The sequence below is a fragment of the Ammodytes marinus genome (assembly GCF_949987685.1).
Source record: "Ammodytes marinus genome assembly, chromosome: 8".
Classification (NCBI taxonomy): Eukaryota; Metazoa; Chordata; class Actinopteri; order Uranoscopiformes; family Ammodytidae; genus Ammodytes; species Ammodytes marinus.
Genome location: NC_137212.1, coordinates 24282217 through 24301946, shown reverse-complemented (window position 1 = coordinate 24301946; position 19730 = coordinate 24282217). Strand labels below are relative to the sequence as shown.

The following is a 19730-nucleotide window of genomic DNA, read 5'->3' as shown; positions in this document are numbered from 1 at the left end:
ATTTACTGGTAATTATTACACATAGAAATGAGGCCTAAGGATTTTCAGAACAAAATAAATACCCATTAAATAAACATGCAGACTGCCACATGTGGACTGAATAAGAAATGTAGACTTTATTACATCTATTAAAAAAAAAGGAAATAAAAAAAGCGTGCAAAATATGTAGAAATCAGCTGGGCGGAATAAAAATAAATGCATACAATGTAGGGAAAGAGGACATGACAGATGCATTTTGGTTGCACATTGTGTTGCTCTCGATTAAGTCCAGGTTTTTATTCAACATATGACAGCTTCATTTCAGAAGCAAACACCATGTACAGCACATGTTGGAGTAGATCTAACTGTGTTCTTCTTGTTGTTTTCTGCGGGCAGCATTCATCAGCTGTTTCCCTTTAAGTTGTTTGGATCTAAAAGCCTCAGGATGCGATCGCTTTTTGTGAGATCTCCGGGCAGTTCGTTATTCTGATAAAAAAAATAAAAAAACACACATGAGAGAACTTTTACAACCAGAGGACATCTACCTATGCATTGTCTGTTTGTCCTCTACTCTTGTGGCCTCACCTGGTTGGGTAGTTTGGGGTCTGCGTCGGCCCCAAGCAGCAGCAGAATAGTTCGCAGATTTCCACCCATAACGGCAGCGTGAAGGGGACTGGAGCCATTCTGGAGACGATAAAAAAAATAAAGATATATGTTCAGAAATGCTTGTCGAGAGGTGGTGTATTCTCCGGGTATCAACCATAAGAAGTATAAGGTATCAACCTTTTTATTCAGCGCTGCAAGGTTAGTATTGTAGCATTTTTGAGAAATATGCTTCCTCCCTTTCTTGCCCAGAGTTAACATTTTTTATTTATTTTATTTTTTCATTTGGCATTTTTCATGCTTTATTGATAGATTGATAGAGACAGAGGTGAAATGGGGCAAGAGAGGGGAGTGACATGCAGAGAACGACCGCGCTGCTGCTGGGCCCGGCCCGGGGGGGGGGGGGGGGGGAGCCCTACCAACTGAGCCAAGGGCGCCCCCAGAGAGTTAACATTTCTTACACCCTTGAGATAAATAGGTAGCCGGTTACCTTAGTTCAGTACAAACACTGGAAACAGGGGAAAGTTCGTGTCAACCTTTGTCTACCTTGAGAAGTCCCATCGAAGGAGAAAACTTGAGCAGTTCCTCGATGACGCTGCTGTGTCCCTTTAAAGCTGCTTTGAATAACGCTGTTGATCCATCCTTTGAAAAAACAGCAGGAAACAGACACAATTATTTAAGAACATTTTCTTCACTCCAGGCGATTTACTCACTCACTCCGCTTGACACAAATCCAGTAGCAGTGGAGGTACACTGCTCAGTAGGTGGTGAAAGTAAAAACTTGAGAGATTTGTTGAGCTCATCTCTCCACACAAACATAGAGCACTGACCTTAATATGTCCTCTACATGAACATGCTGGTGCTGACTTGCCAGATGCTTTTTACAGGATTAAAGTGCACTCAGCCAACAAGCTACCTAGCATTTGTTCAAAAATAACTACATGTTCCTTCTCAGACAATTAATGGCAGCAGTTAAGCAGCAACGGCCTACCGTCCATCAGTTTTCCACCCTTGAGAAAAGACTGTTTCCTCTTCTTCCAGGGGGAAGATTTAAACTGTCAGGATATGCAAAGACATTTGACCTTATCCTTCATATTCATATAATATAACGATAAGGCTTTCTGTATGTCTGGGGTTACCAGGTAGGTAAAAGTGTTTCTGCTTTCCACTCAGTTTGGATAATATAGTAAGTTTGAGACAAGACAACAATCCCTTTCAAGGACACTTTCATGTAGTCCATAAACTGTAAAAAATAAATAAAACTACACACTTGTCTGTCAGCGTCCCGATCTGCACCACGTAAGAGAAGCACCTTCACCACCTCACTGTGGCCCATCTGAGCTGCCATCCACAGGGGGGCAGTGCCATCCTGGAGAACACATGGACCAGACCAAAAAAATCACTTTAGAAGGAGGAGGAGGATGGGGGGAGGCGAAAACAAAAGAGTGGATGCAAGACAGAAGCTGGCACCGACTCTGTGACTGTGTCCTTTATATCTCTAAAAAAAGACATGTTAAAGAGGCAAGGACGTTACCTCCCTGGCTTGGTTAACCCTGGCACCAGATGAAAGCAGCTGACGGATCACAGTCACATGACCCTCCTGGGCAGCCAGGAACAGAGGGGAGGCACCGTCCTAAAACATAAAAACAAGTAGTCTCATACAGAGAGAGGACAAGCTTCCAACTCAACAAATCCTGCACTAACAATATATGCTACTGTGTGACGACTATCTACTATAAAATGTATGTCTGTGCAGTGAGGTTTTTTCCCTACGGCCCTGTCAGTTGGGTCTGACTCAGCAGCTTGCAGGGAAACAAGAAAGGCTGGATTCCAACTGCTGGGGCATTGTGTGCAAATAACCATGGTGACAGTGAGAGGTCATGGCGGGTCCTGACTGAGACAGTAGCTCACATTCAGCCTGTCGTGAACATTGGCTCCGTTCTTCAGCAGAGCATCCACCACCTTGGAATGTCCGTACTGAGAGGCCACGGTGAGCGCCGTGCCACCGTCCTGTCACAAAGACATAAGCACACAGTCACCACAAGTCAGCGCAGGTGTAAAAACGCGTATAGTCTCCTGAGGTGGAGCTGATTGCATTCCCACTGCTGCATACCTGAGTCTGGGACTCTGTGGAAGCACCGAACTCAAAGAGGAGCTTCACGACGTCGCGATGTCCCTGCTGCGAGGCAAAGAACAGGGCGCTGGAGCCTGACTGCAAAAGACCATAACAGAGATGCTGCTGCTGACTTTTTTTGGCTTTCAGTTTGAACAAGAACTTTCCATGTTTGTGTGTATTTGTACGGTGGCGCTGAGCATTCACCAAATAAAAAAAAGTTTCACTGCAGGATCTCGTAATTACGAGATAATATCTCGTAATTACGAGATAAGGATCTCGTAATTACGAGATAAGTATCTCGTAATTACGAGATAAGTATCTCGTAATTACGAGATAAGGATCTCGTAATTACGAGATAAGGATCACCCTCTCATTCATCAATAACGATGTGTGTGTGTGTGTGTGTGTGTGTGTGTGTGTGTGTGTGTGTGTGTGTGTGTGTGTGTGTGTGTGTGTGTGTGTGTGTGTGTGTGTGTGTGTTTGTGTGCAGACGAGGTGAACCTAGCCATAGGAAAACGTAGGCAATAGCCTTGGTTTCCGGACTACAATGGGCCCCATAATCAATACAATTATTTTAAATATTTGTTTACTGTTCATTCATTAATCAGCGATCGCATTGGGAAATGAGGGACACACTTTCACTTTGTATATGCAGTTTGTTCATTATGAGCCACCGGAGCCACCGTACTGTGTTGCCTCATCCAATCAGAATGCCCGGTGGGCTAGTTCACTTTTACCTCCTGTTTGTTACTGTATCGGAACGCAGTTTTATTGAATGCTTTGATTAAATGCAGTCGTTAAACTCGGTGTAATCCATGACTCATACAAACACATAAGAACTTTCTACAAGGAGGGCATGACAATGATAGCCATGTCAACTTTGTGCAGATATGCAGTCACTGGGACTATTCAGGAGAAAAGCCCAGTCGGACCTCAGCAGCTGATCACGGGCGTAAAGCCGAAAGTGTGTCCCTCAGTAGCTACCCGATGCGATCGCTGATTAATGAATGAACAGTAGCCTAAACAAATATTTAAAATAAGTTTATTGATTATGGGGCCCATTGTAGTCCGGAAACCAAGGCTATTGCCTACATTTTCCTATGGCTAGGTTCACCTCGTCTGCACACAAATACACACACACAGACATCGTTATTGATGAATGAGAGGGCGATCCTTATCTCGTAATTACGAGATCCTTATCTCGTAATTACGAGATCTTTATCTCGTAATTACGAGATCCTTATCTCGTAATTACGAGATAATTATCTCGTAATTACGAGATACTTATCTCGTAATTACGAGATCCTGCAGTGAAACTTTTTTTTATTTGGTGAATGCTCAGCGCCACCGTATATTTGAAATGTAACTAAAGGTTAGTTAAAGGTGTCTTCTGTGAGTTGCTCCCGTCTGCTCTTATTCTCAGACCCAGGATTTTGAGACATGTGTACTGATGTGTTTTCCCCCCCAACATAAATATTATTATATCATATTATATTATATTATATTATATTATATTATATTATATTATATTATATTATATTATATTATATTATATTATATTATATTATATTATATTATATTATATTATATTATATTATATTATAGAAAGAACAATTCAGTGCTGTAACTGGGGCTTAGGGGCCAGGCTATTTCTTTGCCAGGAGCATGGTTACCTCTGTCATTTTCACCTTTTATTTCCCCTTCATACCTCTCTCTGGTAGTTGATGTCAGCTCCTTGCATAATGAGTTCTTTGGCACACTCATAATGGCCGCTGTAGGACGCCACCATCAGCGCCGTGGTTCCATACTGAGAGGAAACATGGCCAGAGTAAATTATCAATTATTTAGCTTTGGGTGTTTCACTGGTATGACTTGGCTGAAAAGCACTTAGCATGTGGTGATGACACTGCTAAGTTCTGCTTAAAAACACACATTTAGGCCTACCTTTTATTATGATGGGGAAAGAAATCACAAACAGGGAGTGAAATTGTGACACACAAACACACACACACACACACACACACACACACACACACACACACACACATGCTCCACAGGTAAGGCTCTCTGTCTCCCTACCACAGATGCATTAGGGTTAAAGTGTGAGCAGCCGGGACATGCAGCATCCGTACACTGTCTCTGCAGTCTGCGTCCACCCGGCCACTGTTGAGCAGCAGCTGAAGCAGGGCCAGGTTCCCCTTCCTCGCTGCCCAAAACACAGCATTAGACAGGGGAGTTTCCTTCTGCAGGGTTAAGTACACACAACACACACTGACCTCAGACCAGCATTACAGCATTACATATGCACAGTCAACACTGACAACAGTAAACAACACAGTCTGTATGTTCACAGTGTATATGACATAAAACACTATTGATCAAGAAACACGCACGCACACACGCACGCACGCATGCACACACAAACACGCACGCACGCACACACAAACACACACACACACACACACGCACACACACACACAGAAATAAATTGTTTTGCATCAAACAGCACAAACACAGTTGTGACATTTGAGATGGACCACATCATACAATATTATACGTACAACAAGCACATGCACGCAGAGCTTTCTAGACTGTATGACAGCAGCACTAAAGTCCGTAAACAGCCCATTTCATTCCAGCTCACGCCGGTTTCCTCACGCTGCTCTGCCGTTCAATGGTTTAATAAACCTGAAGAGGACCAGAGAGTGCAAAGCAGGCAGGTTCTGTTTTTCTCTGCGCGGCCTCCAGCTGATGGGGTGAAACAAACAGCAGCTTTACCTTAAATGACATCCTGCTGCAGACTTCACGCGTGACTCATGGTTGCTCCTCGCGCGCTCATTTGAGACGGTGCTGAGCGCCACTCGCTGTTTTGCCGCACTGTGTTTGGGTGTTGTCGGCCCCGGTACCGGACATAATAACCCGCAGACTGTCAGTTGCTGAGCTCATCCTCCGCAGTCAGGTTACTATAGTCACGAAGGCACAGCAAGCCGCTGGAGGGCGCTGTGAACTCACACCGTCTCCTGTGATGATGAAGCCAGGTGGATGGATACATGGGGTCCTACTTTCTTATTATACTCTTCTACATTTTAAAGGGAACTAGCCTAGGCTTACTGTGTTTTTTACTGCAGTGCTACATTCATGTGACAGCTGTGTAAGATTTGAAATTCATGAAAAACTTTGTTGAACATTAAAACAGTGTTTTTTAACCTTTTTGTCACATTTAAGATGTAATCTTTAAGGACACATTAAGCCATGTTAGCAGCTCATTTCCCCTCAATGTATTGACAGTTCAAGACCAAAAGAGACACAATTATCCTTTATTTGACACGAAATATTTAATTTGTGCATCAGAATTGAGTTTTTCCTCTTTTCTGCGCCATTATTTCACTCACGACCCCTCAGGTGTGTTTTATGACCTTGCTGATAATCACTTGACCGGACAGTGGTTGAAAGTAAAAGTAAGTCTACATGATTTACGAAAATGTTGCACTTAATTTTGTGTTAAAGGTCACATAGTATGCTAAATGCACTTTTTAAATGTGTTCTAACATATCCATGGGTCCACGGTGTGCCTAGAGACTGCCAACATATTAAAAAAAAATAACAATCTCTCCTTTTCTCACTCTCCCCCTTTCTGAAACCCCCACCCCTCCCCCCCAATATACTCCAGTCAGAATTCTCCTCGTTTCTGACCTCAAAAACTGGAAAGCCAGAAGCTTCCACTGTGCAGCCCACACCCCTATTTCTTATTGGTCCACGGCCCTGACAGACAGAGGGCGAGGCGTATCTGGCTTTGCTTCTGGACAGGGGGCGGGGGGAGCTCAAAGATTGTATATTTACGAGGGGAGCTGCAGCTCTTTTTAAAAAATAGGCCATTGTGAGATTAGCTGAACATCAGCAAAGTACAATAAATTATATGAAAGTTTTTTTCAGCAAACAATTAAAGAAAAACGTATTAGGGACCACTAAGACCATATAATATGGTGTATAATAGAACCGAAAAGTGTATAATATGGGAGCTTTAAAAGAGTGATATTTTAAAGTGATATTTATTTTGTTAATATAGGTCTACATGTTAAATCACTCGATATTGATACAGCAATCACTTAAACAGTAGCCTATGCACAGTTCATAACACAGGTCTCTCAGTCATTCAGCTTTGCAGTAATTGCCAGATAAAATTTTGAGTATCCCGCTGGTTTGTATCCAATCAGGAGACACACAGTGCTATAAAGAGGCGGGTCTCTGTGCCCGTGAATGATGACTCGTTGCTCTCCATCGTGGCACTAGGCTCGTTCGACCCCAGTTTCGGCTCGTCTGGAAAGTAGACGAGAGTAGCCAAGTGCAGTCGGGGGAGTGACGAAAAAGCCTGACTGAAGCCGGACAGCTCCGAGTCGGCTCGACTGTCGGAAGTAGCGTCCTTGTTGCGGATGCAGTTCGTTCTCTAGTTTTATTTTGAAGGCCTATTAGAAACATATTCGCAGAAGAGCTTCACATGCTACAACCATGGACATATAAAGAAGGCTACAACCGATTAGAAGCAGAACACAACACAATGTAAACACTTCAAAAGCGAGGGACATTTTCAAAACAAGAAACGAGATATATCCCCATTCCCCACACATCTTTATCTTTCTTGTTATTTTACTAGAAAACCTACTTTTAAGTGATAAAAAATCATTTACAAATTCAAATAAAGCTGGTTTAGTATTTCTCCCTTCACATAACGAATATGATCGGCCTAAAGACAGTTAAAGGTATAATAAAATATCCCTTATTATTATGGCTATGATTAACTTTATTATGATGTGTAACATACAATTCCCAGACCAGTTAGATCACTGCAAATAAGGCTATGATTTAGTCTTAATGGTATAAAGATAGGCTATCACTTCACCACGAATGAATGTGACTCAAGTTTGTGTTCACTTAATAAATCTATACAGGAGAGTTAAACCTGCATGCTAATTGGCTCCGAAGTGGCTCCCAGCTTGTTTAGCTTGCGACCCCCTCACAGTAATGCTGTCTGTCTGGGGCCATTGGCATGTTTTTGTTGTTCAGATGTCTCTTGTTGTCATTTCCACCAAAGAGACATTTACACTTTTCACATGGCTTCATTTCAAAAGCTGTTCAAGGTCCATTATTCACTGCAGAAAGATTACTTTTAGCTATTTTTTTTTCAGTTAACACTTTACTTTCACGTACAATTTTAAAGGCAGGTGTTATAATTAAGTATTAAAAAAATATATATTTTACTGTCACAAGTAGTGAGTGGTCTGTGTACTTTTCTCACCCGTGGTCGTGGAAAGTTTGATGTCAGGTGTTTTGGGAAATCCTAAACTGATACTTGAAGGATTATATTTATTGCAGCTTGAGCTCTCTCTCAATGATAATAGAGGTTTTATGACGGTGCAGCATCTTATTTTTGTTGACTAATGTCCCTCTCAGCAGTTGTCAGACATATTGATTAAGGGTTTCAGTAAAGTACAGTGGAAACATTTAGTTGTTGCAAAGCTATATAAGGACGGTCGCCGTGTCCAGAGTCACTCTCAGACCATGGGAACTAAACAGACTCACAAATATGCAGGTAAGCTCGCCAGGCCTTCCGCTTTCATATTCTAAGTATATTCTTCAATCTTAGAGAATACCATAGAGTATAAAATATGTGAGGTTAATAAGTACAACCGTGTTGTGATAGATAGGAGAGACAAACATTTGCTGAATGAAATGTATAACAGTATCTGAGCCTATATGGACTGCTCTGTAGATGCAGCCATACTGACAGGTTAGTTTCGTGATTCATTGTCATCATTCAGTCCTCCTTATGATTGATGGGATATCATTTTAGTTAGAGTTGAGTCATGAGAAAGACATTTCTCTGTGACCATGGATGACAAACACTTACCTGCTGGGTCGCATGAGCAATGTGCCCTCTTCTATAAAGGTATGAGAAGTGTAGGCCATTGTCTTTTGGATTTTTATAGTTATATACAGTATAGATCACATTTTATTTTAGAAGTGCTGAAACGTTTTTTTTTGGGTAACTTACTAACGAGCTAAAATGGTACAAAGCATTAGGATTAAACTGTTTAAACACCTCTCTGATGGTTAAACTCATACCACCCCTTCCTATAAATCCTAATCGTCCCAGCAATTGTGCTATTGATAAAGCTATGGTACTAACCGTGATAGTTACATGTTTTCGTCAAGTATTGGGACAAACAGAAGACATGACTCCACTGGGATGATCTTGTAGTCCAACAGGCCAGTGTCCTGCTGAGAGCAGCTGTGCTCTCTGTCCTGTTGTTCGGCCCACAGCGGGTGGCTTCAGACTCGGATGAGGCTGCCCTGACCGAGTGGGATGTCTGGAAGAGCGGCCAGGGCATAAGCTACGATGAAAGGGTGAGACTGACTCCACATGTGCGATACAAGAAACGACATGTGTGCTCTAAACTCACATGAGTCTCTCTCTGTGTTGTGTTTTTTAATGCAGGATGACATGCAGAGGAGGGCCATCTGGGAGGGGAACCAACGGATGATTGAACACAATAATCAGGGCTTTCTCATGGGGAGGAGGCCGTTCACCATGGCCATGAATAAATACGGAGACCTGGTGAGGAGAATTGTTTTCCTCTGATTTCTAAAAGCACCACTGCCTGCACTACCAAATAAAAAAATCACAACAAAAATATACCATAGTAGGGGAGAACGGGGTAAGTAGGCACACTTTTTACTCTAGTGAGAATTGCTCATCACCTAAACATCTTTCAATAGTCATTCCTACATTAAATTGAAGCTTAAGGTGTTGGCTTGAAATGTGTACCCCTCACTTTTTTATCTTATAAAAAGATAAAAGAATAATAAAGAAGAAATTAATCGTCAAAGACACCCTTACACATTGTGACATCCAACCCCATCAAGGGGTCGGTTGTCACACACTATGGGGTTGTTTGTCACAATGTTATCTTAATGAGAATAATCTTAAAAAGAAGACAAGAAAGCAGAACAAAATTTGAACGTGTAATTGCATTGTCAAGTTGACAAATAGGCCTACATAACTTACTGTAGCCTTGGCAGCTGGTCTAGTTTGGGATGCACTGGGTTGTTTTGATTTTGTTGCCCTTTTTTCTTTTGCATGCTAGCTGCCTTTTCCTGCTCTATTATCTCCTTCTCTGGGGTGTCAGTGAGGACACAGCTTGACAATTTATTTCGTTATCGTGTTCCTTTTCTGGCTGCAGCCTTTGGATAACATGTGACAACCAACCCCCCAAAAAATGTGACGACCAACCCCAACTTGAATTTCTTGCTAGCATCAAGGCCAACAACCATCTGACAACTAATTAGCTTGCTAACCACAATCCAAACTATAGTTTACCCTTCACACTTTTTATGGGTAACAAGTGTTATAAACCCATTGTGTAAAAGCCTAGAAGAAAAATACTGAGGAGCTAAATATTTTCAATTTGACATGAAAAACACAAACAGTCCTCTCACCTCAAATTCAGCAGTCTAACTCCAAGGAAGACTATGTAGGTGACCTCTGACCCCAATTGTGGATATTTACATACCAAAATTTCACAGACAGCGCCTTCTGGTTCCGAGATATAACGATTGTGACAACCAACCCGTGTGACAATTTACCCCGTTCTCCCCTACAAACTAATACTTTAAGCAAAAACAGCAATATTACACCACGTTGTATTCATCCCTAGACACAAACTTGCTACTACTGCAGTTTCTGTGTTGATTTATGTATTACATGTTAAGAAAACTACAGAAGTCTTACTTGAAAAATGATATCCACGTTCAGACAGCACAAGAGTACCAGGTTATGCAAGGTGCCGTCATGGACGCCCGGTTCGTCAAGAGAGGGAGGACTGTGTCAGCACGGAATCTGCGTAACAATGCAAAGAAGTCAAATGCTTGGTTTGTGGACTACAGGAACATGGGTTATGTCACTGAAGTAAAGGACCAGGTAAGACCCTCCTAAAATGCAAATGCGTGTTTCAGCCAGACTGAATCGTGAACACCTTCTGATCTACTGTGTGCTTTAAATGTTCTTCAACAGGGTTACTGTGGCTCGTGCTGGGCCTTCAGCACTACGGGAGCTATCGAGGGACAAATATACAAGAGGACGGGTCAGCTTGTATCTTTGAGTGAACAAAATCTGGTGGACTGCTCCAAAACTTACGGTACCTCTGGCTGCAATGGAGCCTGGATGGCCAACGCTTACGACTACGTGGTCCAAAACGGGCTGCAGGCTACAAACACCTACCCGTACACCTCTGTGGTGAGGCTCTAGCTGCGACCATCATCATCTGTTCAATTTATTGTGATATATTACTTCCTAACCTTCATCTCCGTGCTTTTTTCCCCTCAGGATACCCAGCCCTGTTACTACGACAGCCAACTCTCAGTGGCCCAGATCACAGACTACAGGTTCATACCCAAAGGAGACGAGCAAGCTCTGGCTGATGCCGTGGCAACCATCGGGCCGATCACAGTCGCCATTGATGCGGATCATTCAAGCTTCCTGTTCTACAGCTCAGGTTTATCATCTTACTGACTATATTCAATTGCTATTTTAGGATATTTTTTAAAGTTGCAATGCTACTATTATATAGCAACATTCATAAACATTTTTTTTTTTTACAAAAAACCCAACGGCATTACAGACAACACAATGAAGTTTCAGAAAATACAACATTTCACAAAACCAAATATAGAAAAGTAAATTTAGTTTTATGAAATGTTGTTGTGTTTACTGTAATGTCGTTGTGTTTCGTGAAAGCGGTGTTTTGACCTTCTGGGCCACCGTAGCGATGTTCTGATAAACCCACAGCAGACAGACACATGTAGAGATTGGCTGGTGAACATAGTGGAGCATTTAGGAGATACCGAGACAGCTATTTTCCTCAGGAGGTGGTGGAGTTCAAACACAGTGCTAAAAAGGAATATTGAACTTACATCTACCAGGTGACACTTGACTTCAGATGGACAATGTTGCATAACTGCTGGGTGTGTAAAGAAGCAACTAAATGTTAATATTGTATTTACATCTGGTTTGAGCTGCTCCCAAGTAGCCCGACAATTAAATAAAGCAGGTTATAATTTCCTTTACAGGAATCTACGATGAACCCACCTGTAACCCAAACAGCCTGAATCACGCGGTGCTGCTGGTTGGCTTCGGCTCTGAAGGAGGCCAAGACTATTGGATCATCAAAAACAGGTCAGGAACCTTCTATGTGTAGAACAGCATGTGTTAATATGTCAAACATCACATTTTGTTTTTTGAATGTATCTCTCTGTTCTCTCTTCAGTTGGGGCTCCAGTTGGGGCGAAAGCGGCTTCATGCGGATGATCCGAAATGGCAGAAACACTTGTGGCATCGCGAGCTACGCCTTGTACCCGATTCTGTGATTCTGATAAGATGTGTCAGTCGAGCGCTTATGCCAAACCCTTAGCTGGACTGTCTGACAGTGTCTCACTGCTGATACAGCCCCCGTCATCTCAGACACACAACACATATTTCTTGAACCCCAGGTTGCACCTTTCAGACCCTGTGGAAAATGTGTTTTTGTTGTCATGTCAGCCTTCTATTACTATTAATAATTAACACAGCACAGCACACAGTAGCATAGCATTTTAACTTGAAGACTAAATAGAACAGCGCAGCATTTACAGTAGCATTATCCCATAAAGATCTGGTCACAGCTACATTAAAAAAGGCAGAATTAAGAGGCAGGATATATTATTTTGATGGAATTGTCACAATTAGTGGACTGGACAAAGTAGGGGAGAACGGGGTAATGTGAGACACTTTTTACATTTGCTCCCCTTTAAGCGGGCTAAAATGATTTATCAGTCAAATTTACACATTTCCCATTAATTCTGGATGTTTCCTAGATATGGGCATTAGCAGAATTTATTCAAGACAAAGGGCAGTGAAAATATAATTGTTTTGAAAAAAGTTGTCTTGTGTCTCACTTTACTGAGACAGACCAGAGAAATCAAGGGGGTAAACTGATCCACTTACTTTTTCCACTCTGAAACTACCATAACAACACATATTGTAACAGTAAGAATCCTGACAGCTAGCTTGAAAACCAAATATTCCAAAACTAATGTCGGACTAGTAACAGAATCATGGGGTTTGGTCAATTAGGCAAAACATTTTTCTAAACACTTGAAAGCAACTCTGATCAATTAATAAACATATAATTCATATTCAATAATTAACATTCAAATGACAGATAGAACCAGTTAGATTAAAACACAGTCTGGGGTCAGAACACAGGACCCTTAGAGCCAACTAGTGTCTGGGGGTCAGAGCAAATAACAATCAGAACCAGCTAGAACAGCCTGGGACTCTGAACACAGGACTAGACCCAACGGTCCTTTTCCAACTTTTGAGTCTTTGAGTAATATTTTTCTGCATTTGTTTTATTGGGATCATTCATTGAATAAAGACATATTACTTAGAGTCTATTGATGTTAAAGGTCACTCTCCTGTCCCCCACATACAAACGTGCCAAACCATGCCCTTGATGACACCCCTTCAACCAGCAGCCCCCACCTCCAGCCCACATTGTCTTTTGTCTGATTCAAACTAGTCTCCTTGCTAACTCAAATATAATGGATTCATAAAAAGAGGGCACAGACACTGTCTCACTTTACCCCACAGGATTTGTCTCACTTTACCCCACTGCCACAATTTGAGAAAAAACTACCTCTCTCAGCAATTCAGGCTAATCTTCAGTTATCATCATCACATAGTTTCATATGTTGGTAGTTCATCAACATGTATGATAGAAGTTTTTCTACCTGAATCAATTTGCTTTGGCAAAACAATCGATTAAGTTGACAGCAAGAAAATGTACTTTTACATGCAAAAAATGCATTTTTGTGAAAAAAACATGTTAACAAAATCACCATGAGGTCCTCTCTTTCATGGCCAAGGGAAATTAGAGGGGCTTGAAAACATATATCTCACATGACCAAACATTTGTTCCATTGCCTGGATACAGGGGGTGTCTCACATTACCCAATGTCTCACATTCCCCCGTTTTCCCCTATATTGCTGCTAATTTTTGGATGAACTTTGGTGAACTTTGATCCGTGAGTTTTAGCAGTTAACCAATAGCACATCCCATTGACAGAGCCGACCTCGAAGCTCATTAATTGTGTTGCACCATCCAGTTTTGTTCATTTTTTGTTGTGTAGTTAGCTCCCCAACAACAGGCGTTCACCAACAAGCCAAGAGGTCTTCATGTCACTCAGCCTCTAGAGCCAAGTATTTCTCACAGGCATGGGGATTAGCTGTGCCACTTTCAGGTGTGACACACTTATAACTGTCAATGGATGCTGCTCCACAAGTAAATTAGATAAATTACAATTAAGGAATCAACAATTATGCAATCTCATTGACTATGTATAGTTTACTATAGTTGTGTAAATCACTCTATGGATACTGAATGAGCAATGTTTGCCATTTTTAACATCTTTTCTCTCCAGACTGCAAAACTTTAGTATTTATGTGACAGTGGCTGTACTTGTTGTAGAAACTGACAATTTCAATAAATGTTTTAGATTCTTGCATTTTTCTCTACCATTATTACCATTAAACTATATTTTACAGTTACTTACTGGATCAGCTGAAATGTTTTAACTTTTGGACTGTCTGATAATAAAGGGATACACCAATACCTTCTCAGTGTATTTGTCACTTGCTCTGTACGTTGCATTGTCCAAGCCATCACAGTTCAAACAGGCCACATGCGAGACTGTGAATACACCTCCCTTAAACCTTGAACCTGGCCTTCACTCATCCACACTCACTTCTCCTTCCTGTTTCTCACAAGGTGTTTCCAAGGTTTACCTGCTCCACATTTACCTCGGTGGTGGTGATAGGGCAGGCTTTTCTCTGTAGAACTCCTTCACTTGCTCTCTTAAGGCTTATAATGCAGTGGAATGTATCTTTGCTTAACAGTGTTGTGTGGTTGTGTTTGCTCTGCTTGGCTCATGTTTGTCCCTCTACTGAGAAACGTTCAGCAGTTGTGTTGGCATCACGTAAACACTCAGGTCCATGGCAAAAAAGTTCTGCTACAAGTCCCTCAGAGACCAGGGGCCTGTTTCAGGTAGCTAGTTTTACATACTCTGAGTTTAATCCTGCGCTCTGAGCGCAGGGTTGATGAGTAACTCTGGGTTTTCGGTTTCAGAACAGTGGATCAGCGTTGGGTTTATCAACTCTGAGCGTGTTCACTCTGGGTGGAGCGTGTGCGTAAAAGCCATCGTCATTGGAACGCTGATAACATGATTCACCATGGAAACAGAAGAAACAAATGCTTGATCCTCCCACTTCTCCACTTCTCAAAAAAGAAAAAAAGAAATCTCCGCTCCTCCCACTGAGTTAGAAATATTAACGAATGATCTTATGGTAGCCTATGGAGAAGAATTAACGGGATATTGTCTCATAACTCTGATCTAATCTCCTCGGCAATTCAGAAAAAAAAAACAGAGCAAACATTTTTTGTCAAGATAATCATTTCGCTTCCGTATGAGAAGCCATTGTCTATTTTAAAAAGTTACTCATATCAGCTGTAAAGTAATAAAGCTGGCGCGGCACAGCATTGCTGACAGTGTTTTATATTCACTGTATAATATGTTGGCAAGCTATAGCCTAATAGCCTACTGTGCAGTAAACAGAACAGACTGTCGCTTCTTTTAAATGGGGAGTGAAAGACATTAACATCAGACACATTAGGTGACAGTTTCCATTGAAGAGCCTGATTGATTTATTACCAGATCCATTTTCCTCAAGTGATCACAGTTTAAATGATTATATCATTGTTATATTCATATTAGGCTATTTAACGAGGCTCGTCTGTGACTTTAGGATCGCGCAAGTAACGATCGCGTGCAGCCGCAGCGTTACATGAATCCACCTGACATAAATCTGTAAAGTGGCACAGACGTTAAAAAACATACAATACAAATAGGTTTATTAATCTGAATGTAGAGCATGTCACGATGTGTAAGGTGGCCGCCTATATGAACGGACCGAGGGCTGAGAACAAGGCTACTGATCAGATAAATGATCGGTCAAACGTAAAATCATCAGGAAATGATAAAAACATCCCGATGGAGATTTCTATGGAGTGACTTTGCTTTAAACTGTACAGGGACGCGTGTGACAGTGACACTCTTTCTTCAGTCGGAGCTGCAGCGTAAAGTGAAAACAAACTCAGGGTAGGTCTAACCACCTACCGAGCAGGTTAGACCCACGGCGTATGTTGCCGCAGTAACTGACTCTCGGTTGGGCTGAACCTGCTACCTGAAACGGAAAACCCAGAGTTTCCACTAACTCAGAGCGAACAAACTCTGGGTTGCCTCAAAACCAGCTACCTGAAACAGGCCCCTGGTCTCAGTTTTGATGTCAACTTTTTGTCAATGAGGAGATTATAACCATTTAGTACTTGAATGGTTCTTAGCTGTTCAGCAACTGCTATGAACCCTTCAGAGAATACTATTACACACAGGTGCCCTCTAGGCTGCCCTACATACTTGAAAATGAAAAGAAGTTGCCTCTCTAAAGGAAATAGTTCATATAGCCCTGTGTGTATCACAGAGATGGAGAATTTTACATCATGGTCACAAAATTAATCTTAACATGGAACATGGCTGGAACCGTTTCACTCAAGAGATTTCTGCTCTCTTTTTATTTTTCCTCCACTGCTATTAGACACGCAATCCATCATCTGTCAAGAAATAAAATTGCTCTTGAAGCTTAACCCTTGCCAAGACCCTCATCAGGGCACAAACTGTCCTATTTGCCCACTCACTCTCTTCAGTGTGTGTCTCTCCATCCATGTGTCCTTGATCCCAGACCAATGAAGACATTGTGCTGCGTATAAGTTGTACAAGATGTATTTTCATAGTGACAAATGCTTCAGGTTCTGTAATTATTAGGGCCCGAGCACCGAGTGGTGCGAAGCCCTATTGTAATCGCCATGATTATTATTACGCGTTGTCGTCGTTCTTAGTCATTTTTGGCACTTTTGAGCACTTTCCCGTAGTGCAAAAGTTGAAAAACTCTGCGGGCAGGTCAGGCCTGCAAAAAATTGCAATTTATCAGTGGTTTTAGGATTTGATCTAAAACAATTGGCGCCTTGGAGCCAAAAACAGTTTTTCAGGAAATGCATGATCAAAAATTGGGCTAGAAGCCTGAAATTTTAGGACAACGTGTATTGGCCCAAAGCGCACCAAAATGCAATTTTATGTCCTGGGCCAAACTCAACAGGAAGTCGGCCATTTTGGATTTAGTGCCTAAAATCACCATTTTACAACATTTCACATTTCGACGAAAGGCTCCTAGAGATTTTACGCCAGGGACGTCAAACCACCTCTCAAATACTCAAGTACAAATACTTGCCCGATGTTAAATTACGGAGAGATTTAAACGTTACCATAGTACCAGGGAGCTAAAGGGGGTCAAAGTTGACATAAACATCATAAAAAACGAACCTCATGAAACTTAGCCATAGAGCCTAAGTCCTCCGACATGGAAGATGATATACCCGAAAGCTCGCTTTATCTGGAACTACCGTCTTGCAGCACCGGAGCGTCATTCGCCAAAACACATCAAAAACAGACGTCATGAACCCTTTAATTGATCATAACTCAGGCTGTGTTATACTTGGAACCACACAATTTCATACAGCAATGTACAATCCCAGTACAAACAAAAAAGCCTCTTGACGCCCCGCCCCAAAATCAACAGGAAGTATTTTATTTTGAAGTATTCGCCAAAAAAACAGGAAGTTGGCCTAACTCCACCATACTCTCATCTTCTCCAAATTTTATGGTTAATGAGACCCAAGCATGGACATATAAAGAAATGGACACCGGACTGAAACACGGCGCTCATTCATTCCTATGAAACTGCTCATTGGCGCAGGGAAGCCACAAGGAAGTGATATGCGGAAATTCATGCGGTCCATGGTTCATGGCGATAGGTCCATGAGCATGACGTAGCGGCATTATGGACCTATCAAGAAAGAGGACGGCAAGCGTAGCAATGACGTAGCGGACTGGTAGCGGATGTAGAATCATTCTCGTTCTGTAGCATCCGTAGCATCTAGCATTGTAAGCTAAAGGTCTTAGCGAGCAAAGTTGTATTGCTTACCGACCATGGTCGTATAAGTCACTAACCCCCCGATGAACCGCTAGTGATCTTTGAATTACACTCCGTTTTTGTAAAGTAAAACAGTGGTGAATAAGTTCTAAACTACGACTCTGTTCAGCTGCCCACGGCTGCCCCCTCCCTCCTCCTCCCTCGAAAACAAACTGAAAGCCGTTAAAAGCCGTTGGGCTAATAAGACGCTTGAGGTGGCGTTTTGAAATGAAAAAACTTCAGTTTTAATAGTATATGGTCTAATGATAAGTATGAGCCTATGTTTGATATTCAGAAAAATTTTGCGGAGACACAATCTTGTTCGCCGCTTGTATTGTGTGGACGGGGAAATCTACCTCAGGACAGCATGAAAATAAGCTCCACCCCCCAGCCCCATTCACAGCATGCAGTACTAATGGTTTGGCCACTTGTCCATGCTGGCTGCTCGGAGAAGGCAGCATCCTGGGGGCCTGGACCCAAGGCCTGAGGAAGCCCCCACACCAATATTCATATAAAGTGAGAGCGCCACCTGCTGGGCAAAGTAAATATTGCATGTTGGTTATTTACCTCCAAGTCCTACACACTTGATCAAATCAACCTCAAAGCTGCTCAGGGAGGTCTAGAGACAACTATAACACGGGAAGCTGGTTCTATCGGCTCCAAGGCCTTCGTAGTTTCTCGGCGTCATCGCCACGAAACGGGAAGTCGCTGTAATTTCGCTCTGCACTGTCCCATGTGCTCCAAACTTCACCTGCCTGGTAAGAGCCCAGGCCTGAGGACGTCCTCGCATCCGTATCGAGCGCGTCGCGGCAACTTCCGCGCTTCCGGTGACATGTATTACTGTGCGCGCTCCGAAGAGGCGGAGACTGCGGCGCGTTCTCTCACGGCATCCAGCACGAGAGTGCGAGGGCCTGGTCATCACAGTTTTAATTGAGATTTAATTCACGTCCTTGCAGTGAACCAAACACACACACACACACACACACACACACACACACACACACACACACACACACACACACACACCCTTGTAGGCTACTTCTGTCTTTGTGAGGACACTCATTGACATAATACGTTCCTTAGCCCCTTACTCTAACCTTAACACTAACCATTACCTAAACCTTATTCTTAAAACCAAGTCCTAACCCTCAAACACCTCTTCGAAGAAGTAAGGACCAGCTAAAATGTCCTCACTTCACAAAAATGCCCTGTCTCGGATGGTAAAAAGCATTGGTCGTCACAAAGTTGCTTTTACATGCCTCTATAGCTGAAATTTCATGTTTCAGATTAATCATTTTGAGAGGAAAAACTCAGAAATGATGAGTGGAAATGGGGAGAGAAACGGGGACTGGCATGCAACAAAGGTCATGTTGTGATTGATTGGCAGGCGTGGTAACGGACACCATGACACTCCCACTGAAAGCATTTTCAAAGCTGTTTGTCATCAATCATTCTCTCATTCTTTACTGTGTGTCTGATTGATATCTGCTCTCTTTTGTCTTCAGCTTTATTTTGACTTCTTCCTTTGTTAGTACTAAACAACAAGGTTCTTGTCTTTTGGAGATGTGGGAGCCTGTACCGTCCGTGGTCAGCCACTTAACAAAAAACAACCTTTTCTTTGATTTTAATGGTGAAAAAAAAGTTAATTTATGGTTGTTCCATGCATGCAAATGAAAAGACTTGAAAGCTTTTTTATTTATTATGGGTTAAGAATGATGAGGGGAATAATCCATAATTTCTTAATGTCACCAAATATTTTAAGACGCTATATTCAGTTTGTTTTATTCATTAAAATGGATCACTCAAAATAAAAAATATATTTAGATATCAGTACATTTTTGGCCATGTGAAATTTCAGGT

At 42.0% G+C, this 19730-nt stretch overlaps 2 protein-coding genes across 2 annotated transcripts; one reads left to right on the top strand and one right to left on the bottom strand.

Annotated features, from left to right (window-relative positions):
* Nucleotides 1-166: 166 nt before the first annotated feature.
* ankrd29 (ankyrin repeat domain 29) lies at nt 167-5644 on the bottom strand (the record flags this gene model as incomplete). The annotated part of the gene is made up of 10 exons (XM_080032857.1): nt 167-465; nt 565-663; nt 1129-1224; nt 1853-1951; nt 2117-2215; nt 2494-2592; nt 2696-2794; nt 4407-4505; nt 4831-4941; nt 5564-5644. The coding sequence occupies 10 exons, from the start codon at nt 5642-5644 to the stop codon at nt 382-384; spliced, it is 966 nt and encodes a 321-aa protein (XP_079888983.1). The 3' UTR covers nt 167-381.
* Nucleotides 5645-8254: 2610 nt separating this feature from the next.
* On the top strand, nt 8255-12118 carry cts12 (cathepsin 12; the record flags this gene model as incomplete). The annotated part of the gene is made up of 8 exons (XM_080032073.1): nt 8255-8285; nt 8955-9100; nt 9192-9311; nt 10509-10673; nt 10767-10988; nt 11079-11247; nt 11822-11927; nt 12019-12118. 8 exons carry the CDS (start codon nt 8255-8257, stop codon nt 12116-12118), a joined length of 1059 nt encoding a protein of 352 aa, XP_079888199.1.
* Nucleotides 12119-19730: the final 7612 nt, after the last annotated feature.